The 20,035-nt window shown below is 48.6% G+C and overlaps 1 protein-coding gene across 1 annotated transcript in view; it reads right to left on the minus strand.

Annotated features, from left to right (window-relative positions):
* Positions 1–18,678, minus strand: part of LOC122540245 (EF-hand domain-containing protein D2-like) — a 42,745-nt gene extending 24,067 nt beyond the window's left edge. The window contains exon 1 of the mRNA XM_087980526.1: positions 18,347–18,678. Within this exon, the coding sequence (XP_087836652.1) occupies positions 18,347–18,636 (290 nt within the window). The 5' untranslated portion in view covers positions 18,637–18,678. The remainder of the gene's footprint in view (positions 1–18,346) is intronic.
* Positions 18,679–20,035: the final 1,357 nt, after the last annotated feature.

The raw sequence follows: 20,035 nt of genomic DNA on the forward strand, positions 1-20,035 counted from the left end.
CTGTTTCTGCGACCAACATCACTCTCACTCCATATCTTGGACTTGCATCTTTGACCCACGGCTTATACTTGTCATCTCTGGCCTGCTGTAATTATGACAGTCTTGACATCACACAGCCATCTCCCCGTGGGTCTGCTCTCTCCAGCCCGCATCTCATCCTGCAGATGGGCTCTGTGTTTGCTTAACATTTCCGAGGTGTTTTTTTTAAGACATAGGAGCGGAAGTAAGGCCATTCGGCCCATCGAGTCCACTCCGCCATTCAATCATGGCTGATGGGCATTTCAACTCCACTTACCCGCATTCTCCCCGTAGCCCTTAATTTCTTGTGACATCAAGAATTTATCAATTTCTGCCTTGAAGACATTTAGCGTCCCAGCCTCCACTGCACTCTGTGGCAAGGAATTCCACAGGCCCACCACTCTCTGGCTGAAGAAATGTCTCCGCATTTCTGTTCTGAATTTACCCCCTCTAATTCTAAGGCTGTGTCCACGGGTCTTAGTCTCCTCGCTTAACGGAAACAATTCCCTAGCGTCCACCCTCTCCAAGCCATGTATTATCTTGTAAGTTTCTATTAGATCGCCCCTTAATCTTCTAAACTCCAATGAATACAATCCCAGGATCCTCAGCCGTTCCTCATATGTTAGACCTACCATTCCAGGGATCATCCATGTGAATCTCCGCTGGACATACTCCAGTGCCAGTATATCCTTCCTGAGGTGTAGGGACCAAAACTGGACACAGTACTCCAAATGGGGCCTAACCAGAGCTTTATAAAGTCTCAGTAGCACAACGGTGCTTTTATATTCCAACCCTCTTGAGATAATTGACAACATTGCATTCGCTTTCTTAATCACGGACTCAACCTGCATGTTTACCTTTAGAGAATCCTCGACTAGCACTCCCAGATCCCTTTGTACTTTGGCTTTATGAATTTTTTCACCGTTTAGAAAGTAGTCTATGCTTGTATTCTTTTTTCCAAAGTGCAAGACCTCACATTTGCTCACGTTGAGTTTCATCAGCCATTTCCTGGACCACTCTCCCAAACTGGATCCTTCTGCAGCCTCCCCACTTCCTCAGTACTACCTGCCTGTCCACTTAACTTTGTATCATCGGCAAACTTCGCTAGAATGCCCCCAGACCCTTCATCCAGATCATTAATATATAATGTGAACAGCTGCGACCCCAACACTGAACCCTGCGGGACACCGCTTGTCACTGGCTGCCATTCCGAAAAAGAACCTTTTATCCCAACTCTCTGCCTTCTGTCAGACAGCCAATCCTCAATCCATACCAGTAGCTCACCTCAAATACCATGGGCCCTCACCTTGCTCAGCAGCCTCCCGTGTGGCACCTTATCAAAGGCCTTTTGGAAGTTTAGGTAGACCACATCCACTGGGTTTCCCCGGTCTAACCTACTTGTCACCTCTTCAAAGAACTCCAACAGGTTTGTCAGGCACGACCTCCCCTTACTAAATCCATGTTGACTTGTTCTAATCCGACCCTGCTCTTCCAAGAATTTAGAAACCTCATCCTTAATGATAGATTCTAGAATTTTACCAACAACCGAGGTTAGGCTAATTGGCCTATGATTTTCCATCTTTTATCTTGATCCTTTCTTGAACAAGGGGGTTACAACAGCGATCTTCCAATCATCCAGGACGTTCCCTGACTCCAGTGACTTTTGAAAGATCTCAACCAACGCCTCCGCTATTTCCTCAGCCACCTCCCTCAGAATTCTAGGATGTAGCCCATCGGGGCCAGGATATTTATCAATTTTAGGACCTTTTAGCTTTTCTAGCACCATCTCTTTTGTAATGGCAACCATACTCAACTCAGCCCCCGACTCCCTTTAATTGTTGTGATATTACTCATGTCTTCCACTGTGAAGACTGACGCAAAGTACTTATTAAGTTCTCCAGCTATTTCCTTATCTCCCATCATTAGGCTTCCAGCATCAGTTTGAAATGGCCCAATGTCTACTTTTGCCTGTCGTTTGTTTCTTATGTATTGAAAGAAACTTTTACTATCATTTCTAATATTACTGGCTAGCCTACCTTCATATTTGATCCTCTCCTTCCTTATTTCTCTCTTTGTTATCCTCTGTTTGTTTTTGTAGCCTTCCCAATCTTCTGATTTCACAGTGCTCTTGGCCACTTTATAGGATCTCTCTTTTTCTTTGATACATTTCCTGACTTCCTTTGTCAGCCATGGTTGTTTAATCCTTCCCTGGATAATCTTTCTCTTCTTGGGGATGAACCTCTGTACAGTGTCCTCAATTTTACCCACAAATCCTGCCATTTTTGCTCTACTGTCTTCCCCGCTAGGCTCTGCTTCCAGTCGATTTTCATCAGTTTCTCTCTCATGCCCTCAACTGTAACACCATTACATCCGATTTTGCCTTCTCTCTTTCAAACTGCAGAATGAACTCTACCATATTATGATCGCTGCTTCCTAAGTGTTCCCTTACTTTAAGATTTTTTATAAAGTTTGGTTCATTACAAAGCACTAGGTCCAGAATAGCTTTCTCCCTTGTGGGCTCCATGACAAGCTGTTCCAAAAAGCCATCCTGTAAGCATTCCATGAATTCTCTTCCTTTGGATCCACTGGCAACATTATTTACCCAGTCCACCTGCATATTGAAGTCCCCCATCATCACTGTGACCTTGCCTTTCTGATATGCCTTCTCTATTTTCTGGTACATGTTGCGCCCCTGGTCCTGACCACTGTTAGGAGGTCTGTACATAACTCCCACTATGGTTTATTTACCTTTGTGGTTCCTCAATTCCACCCACACAGACTCCACATCATCCGATAACACACCAAACCACGGCGTAAGTGAAGGTTACAGCCTGGGGTCCCATGAAGGACTGGACTGTAGTTGCTATGGAGATATCATGGCCCACTCAGTCAGGCTTATCAAGCAGAATTTCGGGTAGCTCAGACAGAGACAAGTTAACATGAAGGCTTTCCTAAAAAAATGATTTTGCAATCGGCTCTTTAAAGTTAAAGGGGAAGTGTGGCAACATCAAAAAGAGGAAGGAGGGAGAGTTCATCTTTTGGAAGGTTCCTCTTTCCTGCTGGTGGATAGCACACGATGTTAGTTCCTCATGGTGAGGCTGGAGGAGGGGAGGACATGGAGGAAAGTTGGTTGACAAACGGTCAAACTGGGATGTTCAGTTACCATGACGCCTTTTCGGTAAACAAGTTTTTCTCTCTGTCTCCCTGGGACTCTGAATGATATCCTTCCTTTACTAATCGGATTCCTCATCTGTGAGCCTAACTAGCCAGAGGCTCTTGCACGAATGGAAGCATCACTTTGTCAGCCTTCTTCCTCCCACCACTGACAGGGGATGTGTTCATTAGGCACGGTAAATGCTTCAGGACTATGATTATGATGTGTGAGTGAGTGAGTGAGTGAGTGAGTGAGAGAGAGCGCCGAGCAGTTGACAGAGCGGGAGGTTTACCGAGTGGGTTCATTCCCTGGCAAGTCTGATTCCACCCTTACCCAATCTCTGCACATTTCATGACAGGAGGCCACTGAACCCATCTAGTCTCTCACTACACAGTGAGCCTGGCTATACCCAGCAAGACACCCCCATCACTGGGAAAACCCAGATAGCTCCAAGTTCCCACTCCACAAATGGCCGTCAGGGCGAGTTCATTTTTAAAAATTTGTTTGCAGCATCAGGGCCAGCATTTATTGTCATCCCTAATTGCCCTTGAGAAAGTGGTGATGGAGATGGATGGGTTCTCAGAGATCGATCAGTTGTTGATTAGTAAGGGGATCAAGGGTTACGGAGAAGCGGGCTGAGAAATGTATCAGCCGTGGTCAAGTGGTGGAGCAGACTCGATGGGCTGAATGGCCCGAATCTGCTGCTGTGTGTGGTGGTCTTCTGGTGGTGAGCCTCCTCCCGGAGCCACTGCAGTCCGTGCGGTTTAGGAACAACCCATAGAGCTGTGTCCACTTGCAGCGGTAAACGTGGGGACAACGCCTGGCAAGTGTTAGACAGCTACAGGGAGGAGAGATGGGGACCTTGTCTGAGACTGTAGGGGAGCACTGACTAATTCTCTCAACACAATCACTTCAAATCCTCTCTCTCTCTCACACACACATTCTCACTGATTTGCATCCTCCTTGTGGGAGTGGAGATCGGGTGGCCTGAAGTGAGAGATGTATTGGATTTTGCCTCTTTCACGAAGGGGGCTTCAGCTCACATTAATGTAAGAAACTATGAGGCCTTTCTCCAGATTTCTCGCTCTTCAGCCACCATCACCAGACAGTTTTCGACATGAACTCATTCTCCATTTGAAGCAGGACTTGGTTATTATAAACAGGGGATGGGTGTGGAGCAGAGTAGGAAGCTGATGGTTTTAAAGGAGATTGTTGTTTCCGTTTGGAATGTTGCTGTCCAGCTCACTCAGAGCCAGCCCGAATCCCAAAGTGTGGATTCTCCCGGCTCGTCACGAGTCACAGAGACGTACAGCATGGAAACTGGATACCTGGTCAGCATGGAGGGGTTTGCACCGAGGAGTCTGCTTCTGGGATGTAAACCTCTATGACCCTATGAGCCCCGGCCTGTTGCCTGCTCTCAACTTTGCCTAAACCAGCTCTCGACATCCAAGTGGCCAGAGGTATGGCCACTACCAGCACCCAGCCAGAGAGAGTGAACAGCACCAGCTGTGGTCTAGCACCCTCCAAATTCATGACCACTTACATCTTGATACAGATACATGGGAACACCATCCCCTGCAAGTTTTCCCATCCAAAGTACTCACCATCCTGAAACTTATCACCATTCCCTCAGTGTCCTGGATCAAAATCCTGGAATTCCCTCCCTAACAATACTGTGGGTCTACCTAGACCAAATGGTACAAGAAAGCAGCTCACCACCACCACCTTCTCAAGGGACAGCTTGGGGTGGGCAATAGGCACTAGCCAAGCCAGTAATGCCCATGCCCCATGAGTGAATAAAAGGACACCCAGTTTGGTTTGCCCTCCTGCGAAGCCCCTCTCCTCCCTGTTGATGGAATATGCTTCTGTGTATGAGACAAAGGCAGGATCTGTGTTGCCTCATGTGGTCGAGCAGCCTGCTGATGCTCCCTGTCCACTGGGCGAGAATGGGCACCAATGCCAAATGCAAGGACAGACCCCAGAGCCACGGATTCAATGCACAAGATGGTTGGTGGGGGTCAGGGAAGGGGATTACTGTCACTATCCCCCAAAGTCATGGCTCTGGCAAAGGGTCAACATTTAGCTTCCTGTCACAGGGTCCTTCAGGAACCAAGTGCAGAGAGACATTAAACAGTGAACTCTCTGCTCCGCCAACCTGATCTCAGAGAGGACATCGCTGACTGACCACTGCCTCCTGTCAATCGCCAGAAAATGGGGGAGGGGGTGGGGTGGGAATTAGACTAGATTCCCTTCAGTATGGAAACAGACCCTTCAGCCCAACAAGTCCAAACCAACCCTCTGAAGAGTAACCGACCCAGACCCATTCCCCTACCTTATATTTACCCCTTACCAATGTACCTAACACGATATAAGAAGGGCTTATGCCCGAAACGTCGATTCTCCTGTTCCCTGGATGCTGCCTGACCTGCTGCACTTTTCCAGCAACACATTTTCAGCACCTAACACGATAGGCAATTTCCCATGGCCAATTCACCTTGCCTGCACATCTTTGGATTGTGGGATGGAAACTGGAGCACCCAGAGGAAACCCACACAGACACGGAGAGAATGTGCAAACTCCACACAGACAGTCACCCAACAGTTTCCATTTACCCTCTGGAAATGTTGGAGAGAGAGAGAGAGAGAGAGAGAGAGAGAGAGAGACAGAATTCCCATTATCTCTGAAATTCCCGAAACATTAAAACATTTGAGAGTATTGTTTACTCTCAGAAGGACTGACGGACACTGAAGAGTTTGAGCTTCATGAAAGAAGGACTGACCAGCAATTTTACACTCTCCGCCAAAGGAACTGTTTAAAAGGCAGGTCTGACCTCGGACCAAGCGAGAGTGAATGAGAGCAAGTGAACTGCTCCAGCAGCTTTTAGTCTTTAATTTGCCAACACCACCCCCTTCAGTGAAGGTGAAAGTCTGTTTGAGAATGTGGTTACTAGTTAGTGAAGGTGTAGAGACAAAAACAGAAATTGTTGGAAAAGCTCAGGTCAGGTAGCATCTGTGGAGAGAAATCAGAGTTAAAGTTTCGGGTCTAGTGGCTCTGAGGAAGGGTCACTCTATCGGAAAGATTAACTCTGATTTCTCTCCACAGGTGCTACCCGACCTGCTGATTTAGCATTCAAAAGCAAACAATTTCTGGTGAACTTCATAAAAATCTGGCTTGACTTGAAGAAGAGTTTTTCCAAATGAGGGCATCATGCTCGAGAAGAGATGTGAGGGCCATGGTGAGACTGGTGAGCATTGTTCCAGGGATGAGGGAATTTGAGTCTGAGGACAGACTGGAAAAACTGGGACCGTCTTTACTCCAGGAGGTAAGGCTGTGAGGAAACGTATTCATGGTTTCCACAATCAACTGGGGGTCCAGACAGAGTAGACAGGGAGATATAGTTCCCACTGGAATAAGGGTTGAGAACCACAGGTCACAGAATTAGCAAAAGGACCAAAAGTCAGGGTGAGGAAAGCATTTCACACAGCGAGTGACCAGGGTGTCATTGTACACGATACTGGTCAGACCACATCCCGAGCACTGCATACACTTTTTACAGCCCTTACTTGAGAAAGAATGTAACTGCATTGGAGGCAGCTCACAGAAGGCTCACTTGATTAATTCCTGAGATAAAAGGCTTATCTAATGAAGAGAGATTGAGTAGTTTAGGCCTTCATACTCAAGAGTTCAAAAGAATGATAGGTAATGTACCTGAGGTACATAGGGGGTTCCCGATTTACAAACATCCCAATAATGAACACTGCTATTTAATGAATATGATTCCATACAGGGGTGTGCTTTTAAAGAGCTAGTTTTTTTATTTATTCATAGGATTAGGACATCACTGACTTGGCAGTATTTATTGCTCAGCCCTAATTGCCCAGAGGGCAGTTCAGAGTCAACCACATTGCTGTGGGTGTGAAGTGAAGTGTAGGCCACACCAGGTGAGGTTGGCAGTTTCCTTCCCTAAAGGACATTAATGAACCAGGTGGGTCTTCCCCTGACAAACAACAATGGATTTATGGTCATCGTTAGATCCTTAATTCCAGATATTTATTGAATTCTAATTCCACCATCTGCCATGGCAGAGTTTGAACCTGGGGCCCCAGAACATTATCTGGGTTAACAGTCCAGTGACAATACCACTAGGCCATTGCTTCCCTCCATCGCATATGGACACTGTTCCATCCCGAGGTCAATGCTCACCAATCTTGCCCACACCCTCACTATGACTCTCACTTCTCTCCTCGAGCATGATGCCTGGTTTGGGAGAAATTCTCTTGTTCAAGTCAAGCCAGGTTTTTAATGAAGGTCACCAGAAATTGTTCGCTTTTGACATCTATCTCCTTTATTTTAATGTTAAAAATCACACAACACCAGGTTATAGTCCAACAGGTTTAATTGGAAGCACTAGCTTTCGGAGCGCTGCCCCTTCATCAGGTGGTTGTGTCCACAAGGAGCGTTGCTCCGAAAGCTAGTGCTTCCAATTAAACCTGTTGGACTATAACCTGGCGTTGTGTGATTTTTAACTTTGTACACCCCAATCCAACACTGGCATCGCGAAATCATGACTTTATTTTAATGCTCAGGTTACTATTTGCGTTAGTAACCATGTTCCCAACCAGTCTTACACTTCGACTAAGTGAAAACCTCTCCAACTACTTCGTAGTGTCTTGCATTGTGTTCCCACTTGGATACAAATTGACTTTGTACGGACTCAATGGAAGCAATCACAATCCAGGGTCTCCCTGTGTAAGATGCTAAAGGGGATTGGTAAAGCAGACATAAAACAGTTTCCGCTATGGGACAACCCAGATCACTGGTTTAGGGCTGGCAGATTTAAAACAAAAGATGAGAGACAATTACTTCCCTCAAATGAGCCTGTGGTACTCACTCCCCCAGAGTGCGGTGGATGCAGCGACACTGAATAAATTTGAGGAGGAGATAGACAGATTTTTAATCTGTAACGGGTTGAAGGGCTTCAACAGCGAATTGGATTTGCATCTGAAGGGCAGAGATTTTCAGGCCTATGCGCTGAATGGCCTCCCTCTGTGCTATAATTGCACTTTGATTCTGGTCTTCATCAGGTTCATTAACAGTACACCTTTCTCCAGTTCTCAGTTCCAGAACCTTACAGAACAAACAGCACCAGCTCCTTAAGAGTTCTCCAGCTAACCCCACATCTCTGTTCTCGCATCCCTTTTAAAATGCTCCTTTGCCAAATATTTCTCCCCCATAACCTTGTATTAAAGGGATTCTGGATTGTGCCCCTTTAACTATTTCTGCTTTGGAAATGACTCCCTGCTCCTTGCCCTTTCCTGATCACGTTGTGCACAGTGATCTGTCCTGCCCTCCCACTCAGTGTGCTGGCTGAGACTCTTCCCTAAGCCAACGCCCTGAGAGGGCGGTGTATTGGTGACAAACTGTGACAGACAGCATATGGGTTGTGCACTGAGTGCGGACAGAGGGACTCTAGAATCTAACCATAGAGTCAGCCATACACAGGGAGTAGTGTGTGCAGAATGTGGGGCTTGTCTCACTCACTACCCACTAAGCTCAGCAAACGGATAAAATAAAGCAAGCCTCTGTTATCAACAAGTTATTGCTTGACACAAGAGTACAGAAATACGGAAGCAGCGAAACAACCCAGGCTTTGAACACCATCCAAGTGCTTGCAGCTCAGTCTCTCTGCAGATGATGAATGCAGATAAAGGAGGAATTGACTCACGTTAGCAGTCCTACCCCACACCAGTGGACAGAGCCGTCCTGACTGGGACATGTTCTCACGAGGTGTTCTGGTACTTCTCACTTTCTAATCGACAGATGGAATGGATCCCGGTCTGCACGGATAATAAATCACACGCAGGGCACAGCTAGACAAATAACACCTGGTCTCAGGTTCCTCAGCTAGAATGGAGGGACCGGTGATAACAGCTAAATTTCAGCTTCTAAATACTACTTCATTACCCCTGCCAGAGACTACGTACAGAGGTGGGTGTACGAGAGAGAGAGAGAGAGAGAGATAGAGAGAGAGAAAGAGAGAGACAGAGAAACAGGCGAACAGAGACTCAGAGAAAGAGCACAATAAATAGAGAGAGTCAGAATGTGAGAAAGAGGACAAGGGAGAGAGAGAGAGAGAGAGAATGTGGGACTGATGGAGAAAATGTGAGAGAGAGAGAGAGAGAGAGAATAGCGATGCTGGAAAACTGTCACGTTGGAACATGCTGCAGGCTCCCAGTATCTGGGCTGAAGCTGGGTGAGGGGCCAGGTGAGTGAGGGAGGAGGGAGAATTTCGAATCTGCTCACTGCTCCTTTTTGCTGGCACTCTGCAATAGGACGGCACAGATATATCTCGTTATTCAGCAACTGCCTGAACTCCGGACAGAATACTTTTATACGGGCAGACTGCTCTCCAGGATTGTATTCTCTGAACCCATACGGCACCTGCACTGTGCCCATCTCTCCCAGATACATGCTAACTGTGTAAACCAAGGTTATGTATACGCAGGGTTGGGCAGTTCACTGGGTAACTATTCGTCTGCACATAGTTTGCCTTTAACTGGCCCGGGTAGCAAAGCCATGAAGGATTGATTGTAGGACAGTGAAAAGCTTCTGCCAATTGACCAAACTGCCTGCCCCTCTTGGTGCTGTGGCAGGTATCCCTGGAGAAGGAGCACTTGGTGTCACCTGGTACATATTAAGTATTCCATGACCAGTGGGCACCACAGGGGCTGGAGTGCATCATCTCCCCACAAAATCAATTTATAATTTACTTTTTGTGCATCTCCATTGAGGATTTAGAGTCCCTTAAAATGGCTGTCGCTCATTAATGTTGTTGAATAACTTCACTAATTCTGCAAACAGTATAGGTGAGTGTCTTGTGGTTCAATGGGCAGTGTCACTACCTCTGGATCAGAGGTGCCAGTTTAAAACCCCACTTCAGGATGCGTTGGCCACGGAACAAGCATTTATGATGCTCAAAGAGCTGGTAACCAATATGGGAATCATTACAAAACCTCCCACAATTCCCAAAAAGGAACAGGTGCGTGGGCATCTATGTTTACAAAAGAATATATAGACACTGAGGAGAGATAATGGCAACGTCAGTGGAATGGTTAAGAGCTACAGGTCTGCGATAGCATCTAAAACCGAGTAAAGATTAATTTTTCTCCTCTTTCGTCAAATGGCTGTTGGGAGAGTTAATGTTGAGAGGTGAGACTTCACTGGGAGCCCAGAAGATATACTCAAACAGCATTCGATCCATGTTCCACCCACGAGGCTCCCCACTCACTGAGTGAAGGAAAACATTGTTCCGTTGTTCAATATATAGTTAACTTGTAGCCTAGAGGCAGCAAGGCTGCCCACACACTATCTCTCACCCAAATCAAATTTAATTTGCTTGAAAACAAATAGAATTAAGGTGAACAGGAATAAACAGTCAGGGCACCACTGTGGAGCAGACATATGAATATTACTCCCTTCATACAATTGGGAATTGAGTCGTAGAGTCATACAGACCCTTTGGTCTAACTTGTCAGGATTTTATAAACCTCTATAAGGTCACCCCTCAGCCTCCGATGCTCCAGGGAAAACAGCCCCAGCCTATTCAGCCTTTCCCGACAACTCAAACCCTCCAACCCCAGCAACATCCTTGTAAATCTTTTTTCAACCCTCTCAAGTTTCACAACATTGTTCCTTTGGAAGGGAGACCAGAATTGAACACAGTATATTCTAAAAGTGGTCTAACCAATGTCCTGCAGAGCTGCAACATGACCTCCCAACTCCTGTACTCAATGCACTGACCAGTAAAGGCAAATGTACCAAACACCTTCTCCACTATCCTGTTTACCTATGACTCCATTTTCAAGGAACTATGAACCTGCACTCCAAAGTCTCTTTGTTCAGCCACACTCCCCCGGACCTTAAGTGTACAAGTCCTGCGCTGATTTGCCTTTCCAAAATACTGCACTTCACATTTATCCAAATTAAACTCCATCTGCCACTCCTCAGCCCATTGGCCCATCTGATAGAAAACCACCCATTCACTACAATCCTGTTTTATCAACCATAGACAATTTCCTACCCATAAAGCCCCACTTCTTTCATCTAATAGCTTTGATGTTGGAAGTCTTTGATGTGCTACTTTATCAACTCTCTTTTTGAAGGTGCACAAACATACAAGTAACAATGTGGAGTCTCAGAACCACCCCCACTTCTGCCCCCACCCCAGATAACTCAGCCCATAAGACCATATGATTTAGGAGCAGAATTAAACCATTTGGTCCATCAAGTCTGTTCCCCCATTCGATCATGGCTGGTATATTTCTCAACCCACTGTCCTGCTTTCTTGTCATAACCCTTGATCCGCTTACCCACCAAGAACCAATCTATCTCTGCCTTAAATAACTCAATGACTTGGTCTCCACAGCCTTCTGTGGCAATGAGTTCCACAGATTAACCACCCTGTGGCTGAAGAAATTCCTCCTCATGGTAGTTCGAAAGGGTCACCCCTTCACTCTGAGCCTATGCTCTCAGGCCCTAACCTCTCCTACTGGTGGAAACATCGCCATGTCCACTCTATCCAGGCCTCTCAGTATTCTGTAAGTTTCAATCAAATCCCCCTCATCTTTCTAAATCGCACCAAGTAGAGACCCAGAGTCTTCAACCATTTCTCCGATGACAAGCCCTTCCATTTCCAGGAGAATTCTTGTGAACACCCAGCCCAACCTTCCTTAGATACTGGGTCCAAAACTGCACACAATATTCCAAATGCAATTCATACAGCCTCAGCAGTACATCCTTGCTCTTGTATTCTAGCCCTCTCGGCATAAATGGTAGCACTGCATCTGGCTTCCTAACTGTCAACTGAACCTGCATGTTAACGTTTAGAATCCTAAACGAGGATTCCTAAGTCCCTGTGTGCTCATAATTTCCGAAACCTTTCCCTGTTTTAGAAAATACTCTGTGCCTCTACTCTTCCTACCAAAGTACATAAGCCCTCACTTTCCCACATTGTATTCCATCTGCCACTTTGCCCACTCTCCTCTCCTGTCTGCAGCTTCCTCGTTTCATTAACACTGTCTAAACCATCACCTACCTTTTGTGTCATCTGCAAACTTAACAACAATGCACTCAGTTCCTTTATCCAGACGTTAATGTCATCCACCATGTGCCGTACCTGAATCTTTACTGTCTTTCATGCACATTCCCATCCCTTTCCAATTTCCCCTCCACGCCTCACACACCATCCTGGCTGGGGACTATACAGACTATTCCTACACAGTTTTGAAGTAGAGATCCAGGAACTCTCCTTCCTTAGCAATGCTGTGGGTGAACATCCACAAGAACACGCCGAACAGGAACAGGAGTGGGCCATTTGACTCTGAAAGGCTGCAGCACCATTTCACCACATTGCAGCTGATATCGCTGTAACCTCAGCTCCACATTCCCACCTACACATTTCCCCCAATACTCTTCAAGACCCTGGTTATTCAAGAATTTATCTACCTCTGCCTTAAACACCACAAGATGCCAGGTTCACAAGCATCTCCCCAGGGCAATTAGGGAGAGACAATAAATACTGGCCTAGTCACTGAAGTCCACATCCAATTCCCTTACCAGAACCACCACTGATATCAGTCTGATTGTGTTTTCTCCCTTGTTGGTTTCAAAATAAGGGTGCAACATTTGCAAATTGACCAAACCTCCAGTAGGACCCTCATGTCTAAATGGGAAAGCCAGGACCTTGTTAACCTCACGCCTTGTTTCTCTCTGTATTTTATGATCAGAGTAAAAGTGACTTTTAAAAACCTTAAAATCTATTTTAACAACGTCACAGAGTATTTCCACACTTAGGATACTGTACAGGTCTGGTCTCCACATTACAAACAGTATGTGCTAGCACTGGCAGGCAAACACGATTCACAAACACGAGAGCAGAACTGAGGGGTTACAGCTTATCCAGAGAAGACTGACAGGAGACCTGATTGAAATATTTCAGGGTTTGATAATGTTGATAATATATTTCTACTGGGCTGTTGCACAGGTCTATATAAAATGGAAGATCGTCACCAATAATTCTAGTCAGGAATTTACAAGAAACTACCGTACCCAGTGGATGTTCGAACGTGAAACTCGATACCACAGAGAGACAAAAAGCATTGATGTATTTAAGGGTAAACCAGATTTCTATGAAGGTCAAAGGAATAGGAGGATACATTGAGAAGGTCAAGGTTCATGAGGAGCATTTAACACCAGTATAGAGCAGATAGGCCGAAAGGCCTGTCTCTACGCTGTCCATTCTATACAATTGCTGCAGATCAATACTCCAAGGGGACCAAAGTTGACTTGGAATCGTGACGACAAGCAACAATCAAACAGCTTAGTTGCAAATATTTAACCCAATCCCTAAACGCATTCCATCCATATCACAGGCTCAGAGAACTATGTGAAGACAGGAATTCAAGGTCTAGGAGAGTAATTCGTGTGTCAACATGCAGGCACTGTGAACTGGCACTGAATATGAAACACAACAAGGCTGTAACTCAGATGCAAACCGGTGGCCCGCACTGCTCCTTATGGAAACCTCTCCCAGTTAATCGAGGGGCTCATCTGGTTGATGCACTCCCCAGCATTTTAATAGAATTACAGTCTTCAAGGACACAGCTTTGATCCCCATGGTGTGCCAGCCTTGACTGTGTAGAGTCCAGCTCTATAGGGTAATAACTACAATCTCAATGCTTCTCTTTAGCAGAGAATTAGCAGCTGTTTCAATGTCACGTTGAAGGAGGTTAAAGTGCAAAATCGGTCAGATCAGAGAGACTGCCTAAAACCTGAGAGTTTGCATTGCAAGCTGCTACGCCAGTTCCTGTTTTATGCCAAGTTGGGCGTGCTACTTAGTGCTGTACCCAGCTCTAGTTCTCAACTTTGCTATTCAGCTTGTCCAACTATCCTATCCTTTCACTACAGTCCTATAAATTTCTTGTTTTCAGATCATTATCTAATCTTGTTCAAAAGCCACAATCGAGTCTGGATTGATCATTAAATGTTGCCGCAATGTGTTTCTGCAAACAGAAACGATGAGCTACGTTGAAACAGGCTGAGGCAAAGTTGTTGTTTGAATCATAATTTGTTACAAATCTCTGTTGGCACTGTGCTCACTCCCAGTCTGTAATCTTGAGGCTGACCAAAATCCCTCTCTCCTGGTAAAGTCCTAATGGAATTTGAATTTAATTTAAAAACAAAAGACTGGCATAGTCAATTGATGACTGTGAATCCATTGCTGATTGCTGAGGAGGAACCCCCACCCCACCCCCACCCCAGCTGGTTCACTGATGCCCTTTAGGGAAGGAAAGAAACGGCCACCCTTACCTGGTCTGGCCTGCACGTGACTCCAGACCCACAGCGATGTAGGTGACTCTTAACTGCCCTCTGAACAATTTAAGGATGGACAGTAAATGCTGCCTAGCTAGTGATGCCCATGTCTCATGAATGAATATAAAAGAGCTGATGAGTTAGTCAGACCTTCTTGGTCTTCAATACTTGACTTAAAGTCATTTCTGTCAGTTTTATACGGCACGGTGGCTCAGTGGTTAGCACTGCTGCCTCACAGCGCCAGGGACCCAGGTTCGGTCCAAACCTCAGATGACTGACCATTCTCCCTGTGTACTCTGGGTGCACCGGTTTCCTCCCACAATCCAAAGATGTGCAGGTTAGGTAAATTGCCCAAAGTGCACAGGGGTGTGTAAGTTAGGTGCATTAGTCAGGGGAAATGTAGAGTGATACGGTGGGGGAATGGATCTGGGTGGGTTATTCTTTGGAGGGTCGGTGTGGACTTGTTGGGCCGAAGGGCCTGTTTCTACACTGTAGGGAATCTAGGATTTACTTGTGATGCTGCAGCCCCCTCACAAATACAAGGACCATCAAATCTTGCTCATCACAGAACACTGCAAAGATCAAAATACTGAGAGAATTCAACTGTGATGCAGCAATAATGTGAAAGTACCAAATGTAACTGGGTTAAAATGGAGAGAATTGTGTTTATTTCCAAGTGTGACGGGTCTGCTCTCTGTCTTTATCCTCTACCTGTGCCACTCTCTTCCATTATACACCGAATTCTCTTTGTACTGCCCTTTACAGAATCTCCTAACCCTCTCTGTCATTGCTGTGCCAACATGCCACAACTCCAAGAACTGTTGCACAATCGTTGCCAAGAATGAATTGTATGTGAAATGTGAACCTCCAAACAAGTTCAGACTGTGCGCTTTTCAAACCTCACTGTCCTGACTAACAGGAGCTGTGAAACCTGTAAAGGTGCAGTGATCATGCTGATCACACAGCACGCTCAGCAAATATTTGAAGGAGTGAGGACTTTGCAAGAACAGGTCGAAAATCATTAATTGCCTTCTGTGCACAAAAACCCGGACAAATCTAAAATAAAATCCCTCCAGAACTCACTCAATCACCCACACAAGTTGCCTGTTCTTGGAACTAGTGTCCACAGGTAATCGGGGACAGAGGAGGACAACTTTGAAGAATACTCCTCTGAAGACCCAGCTCCTTTTATTCTTGCTGTGAAATAATTATTTTCTCACAACTGGGGGGAACCTTCCCAGTCTATGAAGCTGTGCTTGAGCTGGCATGAAATGTAAATTTTAATCAGCACTTCAAACAGTTTGCTACAGTTCAAAAAGTCGCTTCTTTCCTCCAAGTTTAATTTGATGGACTGAACTGCAGCCTTTAAAATGGGACCGGTGCAGCACATCCAATATATCATGCCATTTGGCCCATCAAACCCATGCCAACTCTCTGTACAGCAATCCAGTTAGTCTTATGAACCCCATTCTATCCCAGCAGTCTACTTCCCACAACTGTCTTTAATATCCACCAGACCATGGGAGTCTCAGCTCAACAGCTCATTTGAAAAGCTGTACTGCCGGCAGCACACCACTCCAGCGGTACTCCATTGAGGTGTTAGCCTGGATTATGGGCTCAACTTTGTCTTACAAGCTTTTAGTTCAGAAACAATAGCCAAGAGGGCCACCATAAGACCATAATACACAGGGAGCAGAAATTAGGCCATTCAGCCCATTGAGTCTGCTCCACCATTCTCAACCCCATTCTCCCCGTAATCCTTGATCCCCTTGATACTCACAAACTTATCTATCTCACTCTTAAATATACTCAATCACCTGGCCCTCACAGCCTTCTGTGGCAATGAATCCCATGGATTCACCACCCTCTGCCTGAAGAAGTTTCTCCTTCTCTCTGTTCTGAAAGCTCTCCCCTTTCTTGCGCCGTCAGGTCCTAGTCTCTCCGACCAATGGAAACATCTTCCTTACATCTACTCTGCCCAGGCCGTTCAGTATTCTGTATGTTTGTTAGAACACCCCTCATCCTGCTCCTTATGGGACTGCCTTTTACCCTCCTTGTTATAATCAAGAGTCAATCACTGAGCGTTGCCCACCAGGGACTCTCCTTGGTATTAGGGATCTCAAAACAGTCCCTGAAACACAAACCCAAGTTTGAATGGCGGACAATCGAGAGTCGGTGTGGTTCACAGTCTGAGTGGACGCACAGTTTGGGATAAACTGTATGAAGGGATGTCGAAGAAGGAGCCACAGGACAGACTCCCATTTCCAACAAATGCAGCCCATCGTTTCTGCAGTGAGCTTCCATTTTGTAGCAGCAAAGAATAATCCACTGCAAACGCAATGTCATTTTTTTTAAAATGAAAGGGGAAAGGAAGGGCATTGAGTCAATGCCTGTATACACTTTGCTAATAATTACACCGGGAAGACCAGTGGAGTGCTAGGACCCAGCAGGGGTCACCAAACTCATCAGCTGCACAGTTTAAAGATTAATCACCAAAAGGAGATCTCGATCCTGTCGGTTCAGTATATTTGTGAGTTTACTCACTGTTGGTTCCTGTCAATGAACACATTCCTGTCAATGGGTTTGTAAATGATAGTGTCAGACACTCTGTGGGGAATGAGGCTTCCATTCATAAAGTTAACACCCAGGACCAGGGGGACTATTAAGGGGTCTCACTGCCACTGAAATCGACAGGAGTTGCTGGAGTGTCACAATTTATAGGAAAACCCCCCTAAAAAAAATGCAGTTCATTAAAGAAGGGACCTACACCTTCTTCCCTTTTATAGTGGGGGGGGGGGGGGGGGGGGGGGGGGGGAACAAGGCATCCAGGACCCTATACCCAGCGGGTTAGGGTGGTGGGAGGGGGAATCAGGGTGGGGGGGGGAGGGGGGAGTTGGTCAGCAATGGGTAGGGGGCATTCCCAAGATTTGGAAATGGGGAATCTGGGAGTGGGGGGTTAGTTATTCCAGGAATTGTGGAGGCGATCCTGAGATTGTAGGGGTGAAGCTGGGATGAGTGTGATCCTGGGATAGGGAAGGAGGACCATGATTTAGAGTGATCCCGGGATGGGGTTAAGCCAGTGATGATCCTGGAATGAAGGGTGTGATGATGCTAGGATGTGGGCGTGATCTGGGAATAGGGATGAGCCTGTGATGAGGTGGTGATGGTCCTGGGATTGGGGTTTGATCCTGGGATTGAGGAATGGGGGGTGAATTGAGGCTGAGGGGGGGTGGATTGAGGGCTGAGGGGGTGAATAGAGGGCTAGGGTGGGGGGATTGAGGGCTGAGGGGGGTGGATTGAGGGCTGAGGGGGGTGGATTGAGGGCTGAGGGGGGTGGATTGAGGGCTGAGGGGGGTGGATTGAGGGCTGAGGGGGGTGGATTGAGGGCTGAGGGGGGTGGATTGAGGGCTGAGGGGGGTGGATTGAGGGCTGAGGGGGGTGGATTGAGGGCTGAGGGGGGTGGATTGAGGGCTGAGGGGGGTGGATTGAGGGCTGAGGGGGTGAATGGAGGGCTAGGGTGGGGGGATTGAGGGCTGAGGGGGGTGGATTGAGGGCTGAGGGGGGTGAATGGAGGGCTAGGGTGGGGGGATTGAGGACTGAGGGAGGTGGATTGTGTGCTGGGGGTGGGAGGTGAAGGCTGAGGGGGAGTGGATTGAGGGCTGAGGGGGTGGAGGGATTGAGGGCTGAGGGGGTGAGAGATTGAGGGTGGAGAATGTGATCCCACGGTCAGTGCTGAGGAGCTGGGATGGGAACCGGCTTGTCGCCTCCCTCCACCCGGACACTGCCCTCCGATCGCTCACTCACCGCCGGAACATGCTCTCCATGTCTCGGATCTCCTTGCGGGAGAACTCCTTGAACTCGGTGTACGGGTTAAAGATGCGGAGGCTCGGTTGCTGCGGCTCGGCGGAGCCATCGTTCAGCTCCCCGCGGCGGAGCAGCTTGACCGAGAGCTCATTGTCCGCCGCTGCGGTCGCCGGCTTCTCCTCGGCGGCACCTTGTTCATTGCCTGAGCCGCACTCGGACTCCGAGCCGGGCGGCTGGTCCCCGATATCCAGCCGCCGCTGCAGCTTCGCGGCTAATTCATCCGAAGCCATTCCCAGTGACAGCCAAGCCCTCACCCGCTCTGCTCTCCCCGGCGCTCAGGCAGGGAGTGAGAGGGACAGGGGACAGCGGACCCGCCCACACCCACAGACCCCGCCCACTCCCGAGAGAGACCCCGCCCACTCCCGAGAGAGATCCCGCCCATTCCCTGCGGAGACCCCGCCCACTCCAGGCAGAGACTCCGCCCACTCACAGAGGCGACCCCCACTCCCCGGGGAGACTCCGCCCACTCCCCGGAGCTACCCCGCCCATCCCACACACACCCCCACCGGAGACCCCGCCCACCCCACACCCCACTCCCCAGAGACCCCGCCCACCCAACACGCCGGAGCGACCCCGCCCACCCCACAACTCACTCCCCGGAGAGACCCCGCCCACCCCACGCCCCACCCACCGCAGAGACCTCGCCCACCCGACACCCCAACCACCGGAGACCCCGCCCACCCACCGGAGAGACCCCACCCACCCCACGCCCCACCCACCGGAGAGACCCCACCTACCCCACACGCCCCAGTCACCGGGCTGGTCCCGCCCATCCCAACAGAGCACGCCCCACCGCACGGCCACCCGCCCACCCACACCGTCCCAGGCCAAAGGGCAGGCCACCCCCACCGAGCAGGCCCCATTAACCACACACGGTCCCCACGCCTTAGGCAACCCCTGCCCACCTCCACGTCCCCGCCCTAGCGGACTAGCTCCTCCTGTCTCCATTGTTCCCCGCCCAACAAGGCAGGCCCCGTCTACAAACTCGGCCCAGCCAATAACAGGCCCCGCCCATCCCCACAGGCCCAGCCTATCTCCACAGGCCCCGCCCATCCCCACAGGCCCCGCCTAACCCCACAGGCCCAGCCTATCACCACAGGCCCCGCCCACCCCCACTGGCCCCGCCTATCCCATCAGGCCCCGCCCACCCCCACTGGCCCCGCCTATCCCCACAGGCCCCGCCCATCCCCATAGGCCCAGCCTATCACCACAGGCCCCGCCCACCCCCACTGGCCCCGCCTATCCCCACAGGCCCCGCCTATCCCCACAGGCTCCGCCTAACCCCACAGGCCCCGCCTATCACCACAGGCCCCGCCTATCTCCACAGGCCCCGCCTAACCCCACAGGCCCAGCCTATCCCCACAGGCCCCGCCTTTCCCCACAGGCCCCGCCTACAGCCTGGCCCCGCCCACACCGGGTTGAGTTGTCTCCATCCAGTGTGTGTTCAGTGGAGTGCCCACCTCAAATTCACCCTGACCCTCCCCATCAGCTCGTCACAGCTCAGCTTCCAGACTCCGCCTCAGCTCCCCTGGCCCTGCCAGGTTCCCAGTCACACCTCAGGGAAATGTGGCTGGGCATAAAGTGCTGCAAAGGGGGTGGGGGGGGGAGAGGGGGAGGGAGGGGAGCAAT

The sequence above is a fragment of the Chiloscyllium plagiosum genome, unplaced genomic scaffold (genome assembly GCF_037043375.1).
Source record: "Chiloscyllium plagiosum isolate Xiang-an unplaced genomic scaffold, Cpla_swu_hap1 HiC_scaffold_37, whole genome shotgun sequence".
Taxonomy (NCBI): Eukaryota; Metazoa; Chordata; class Chondrichthyes; order Orectolobiformes; family Hemiscylliidae; genus Chiloscyllium; species Chiloscyllium plagiosum.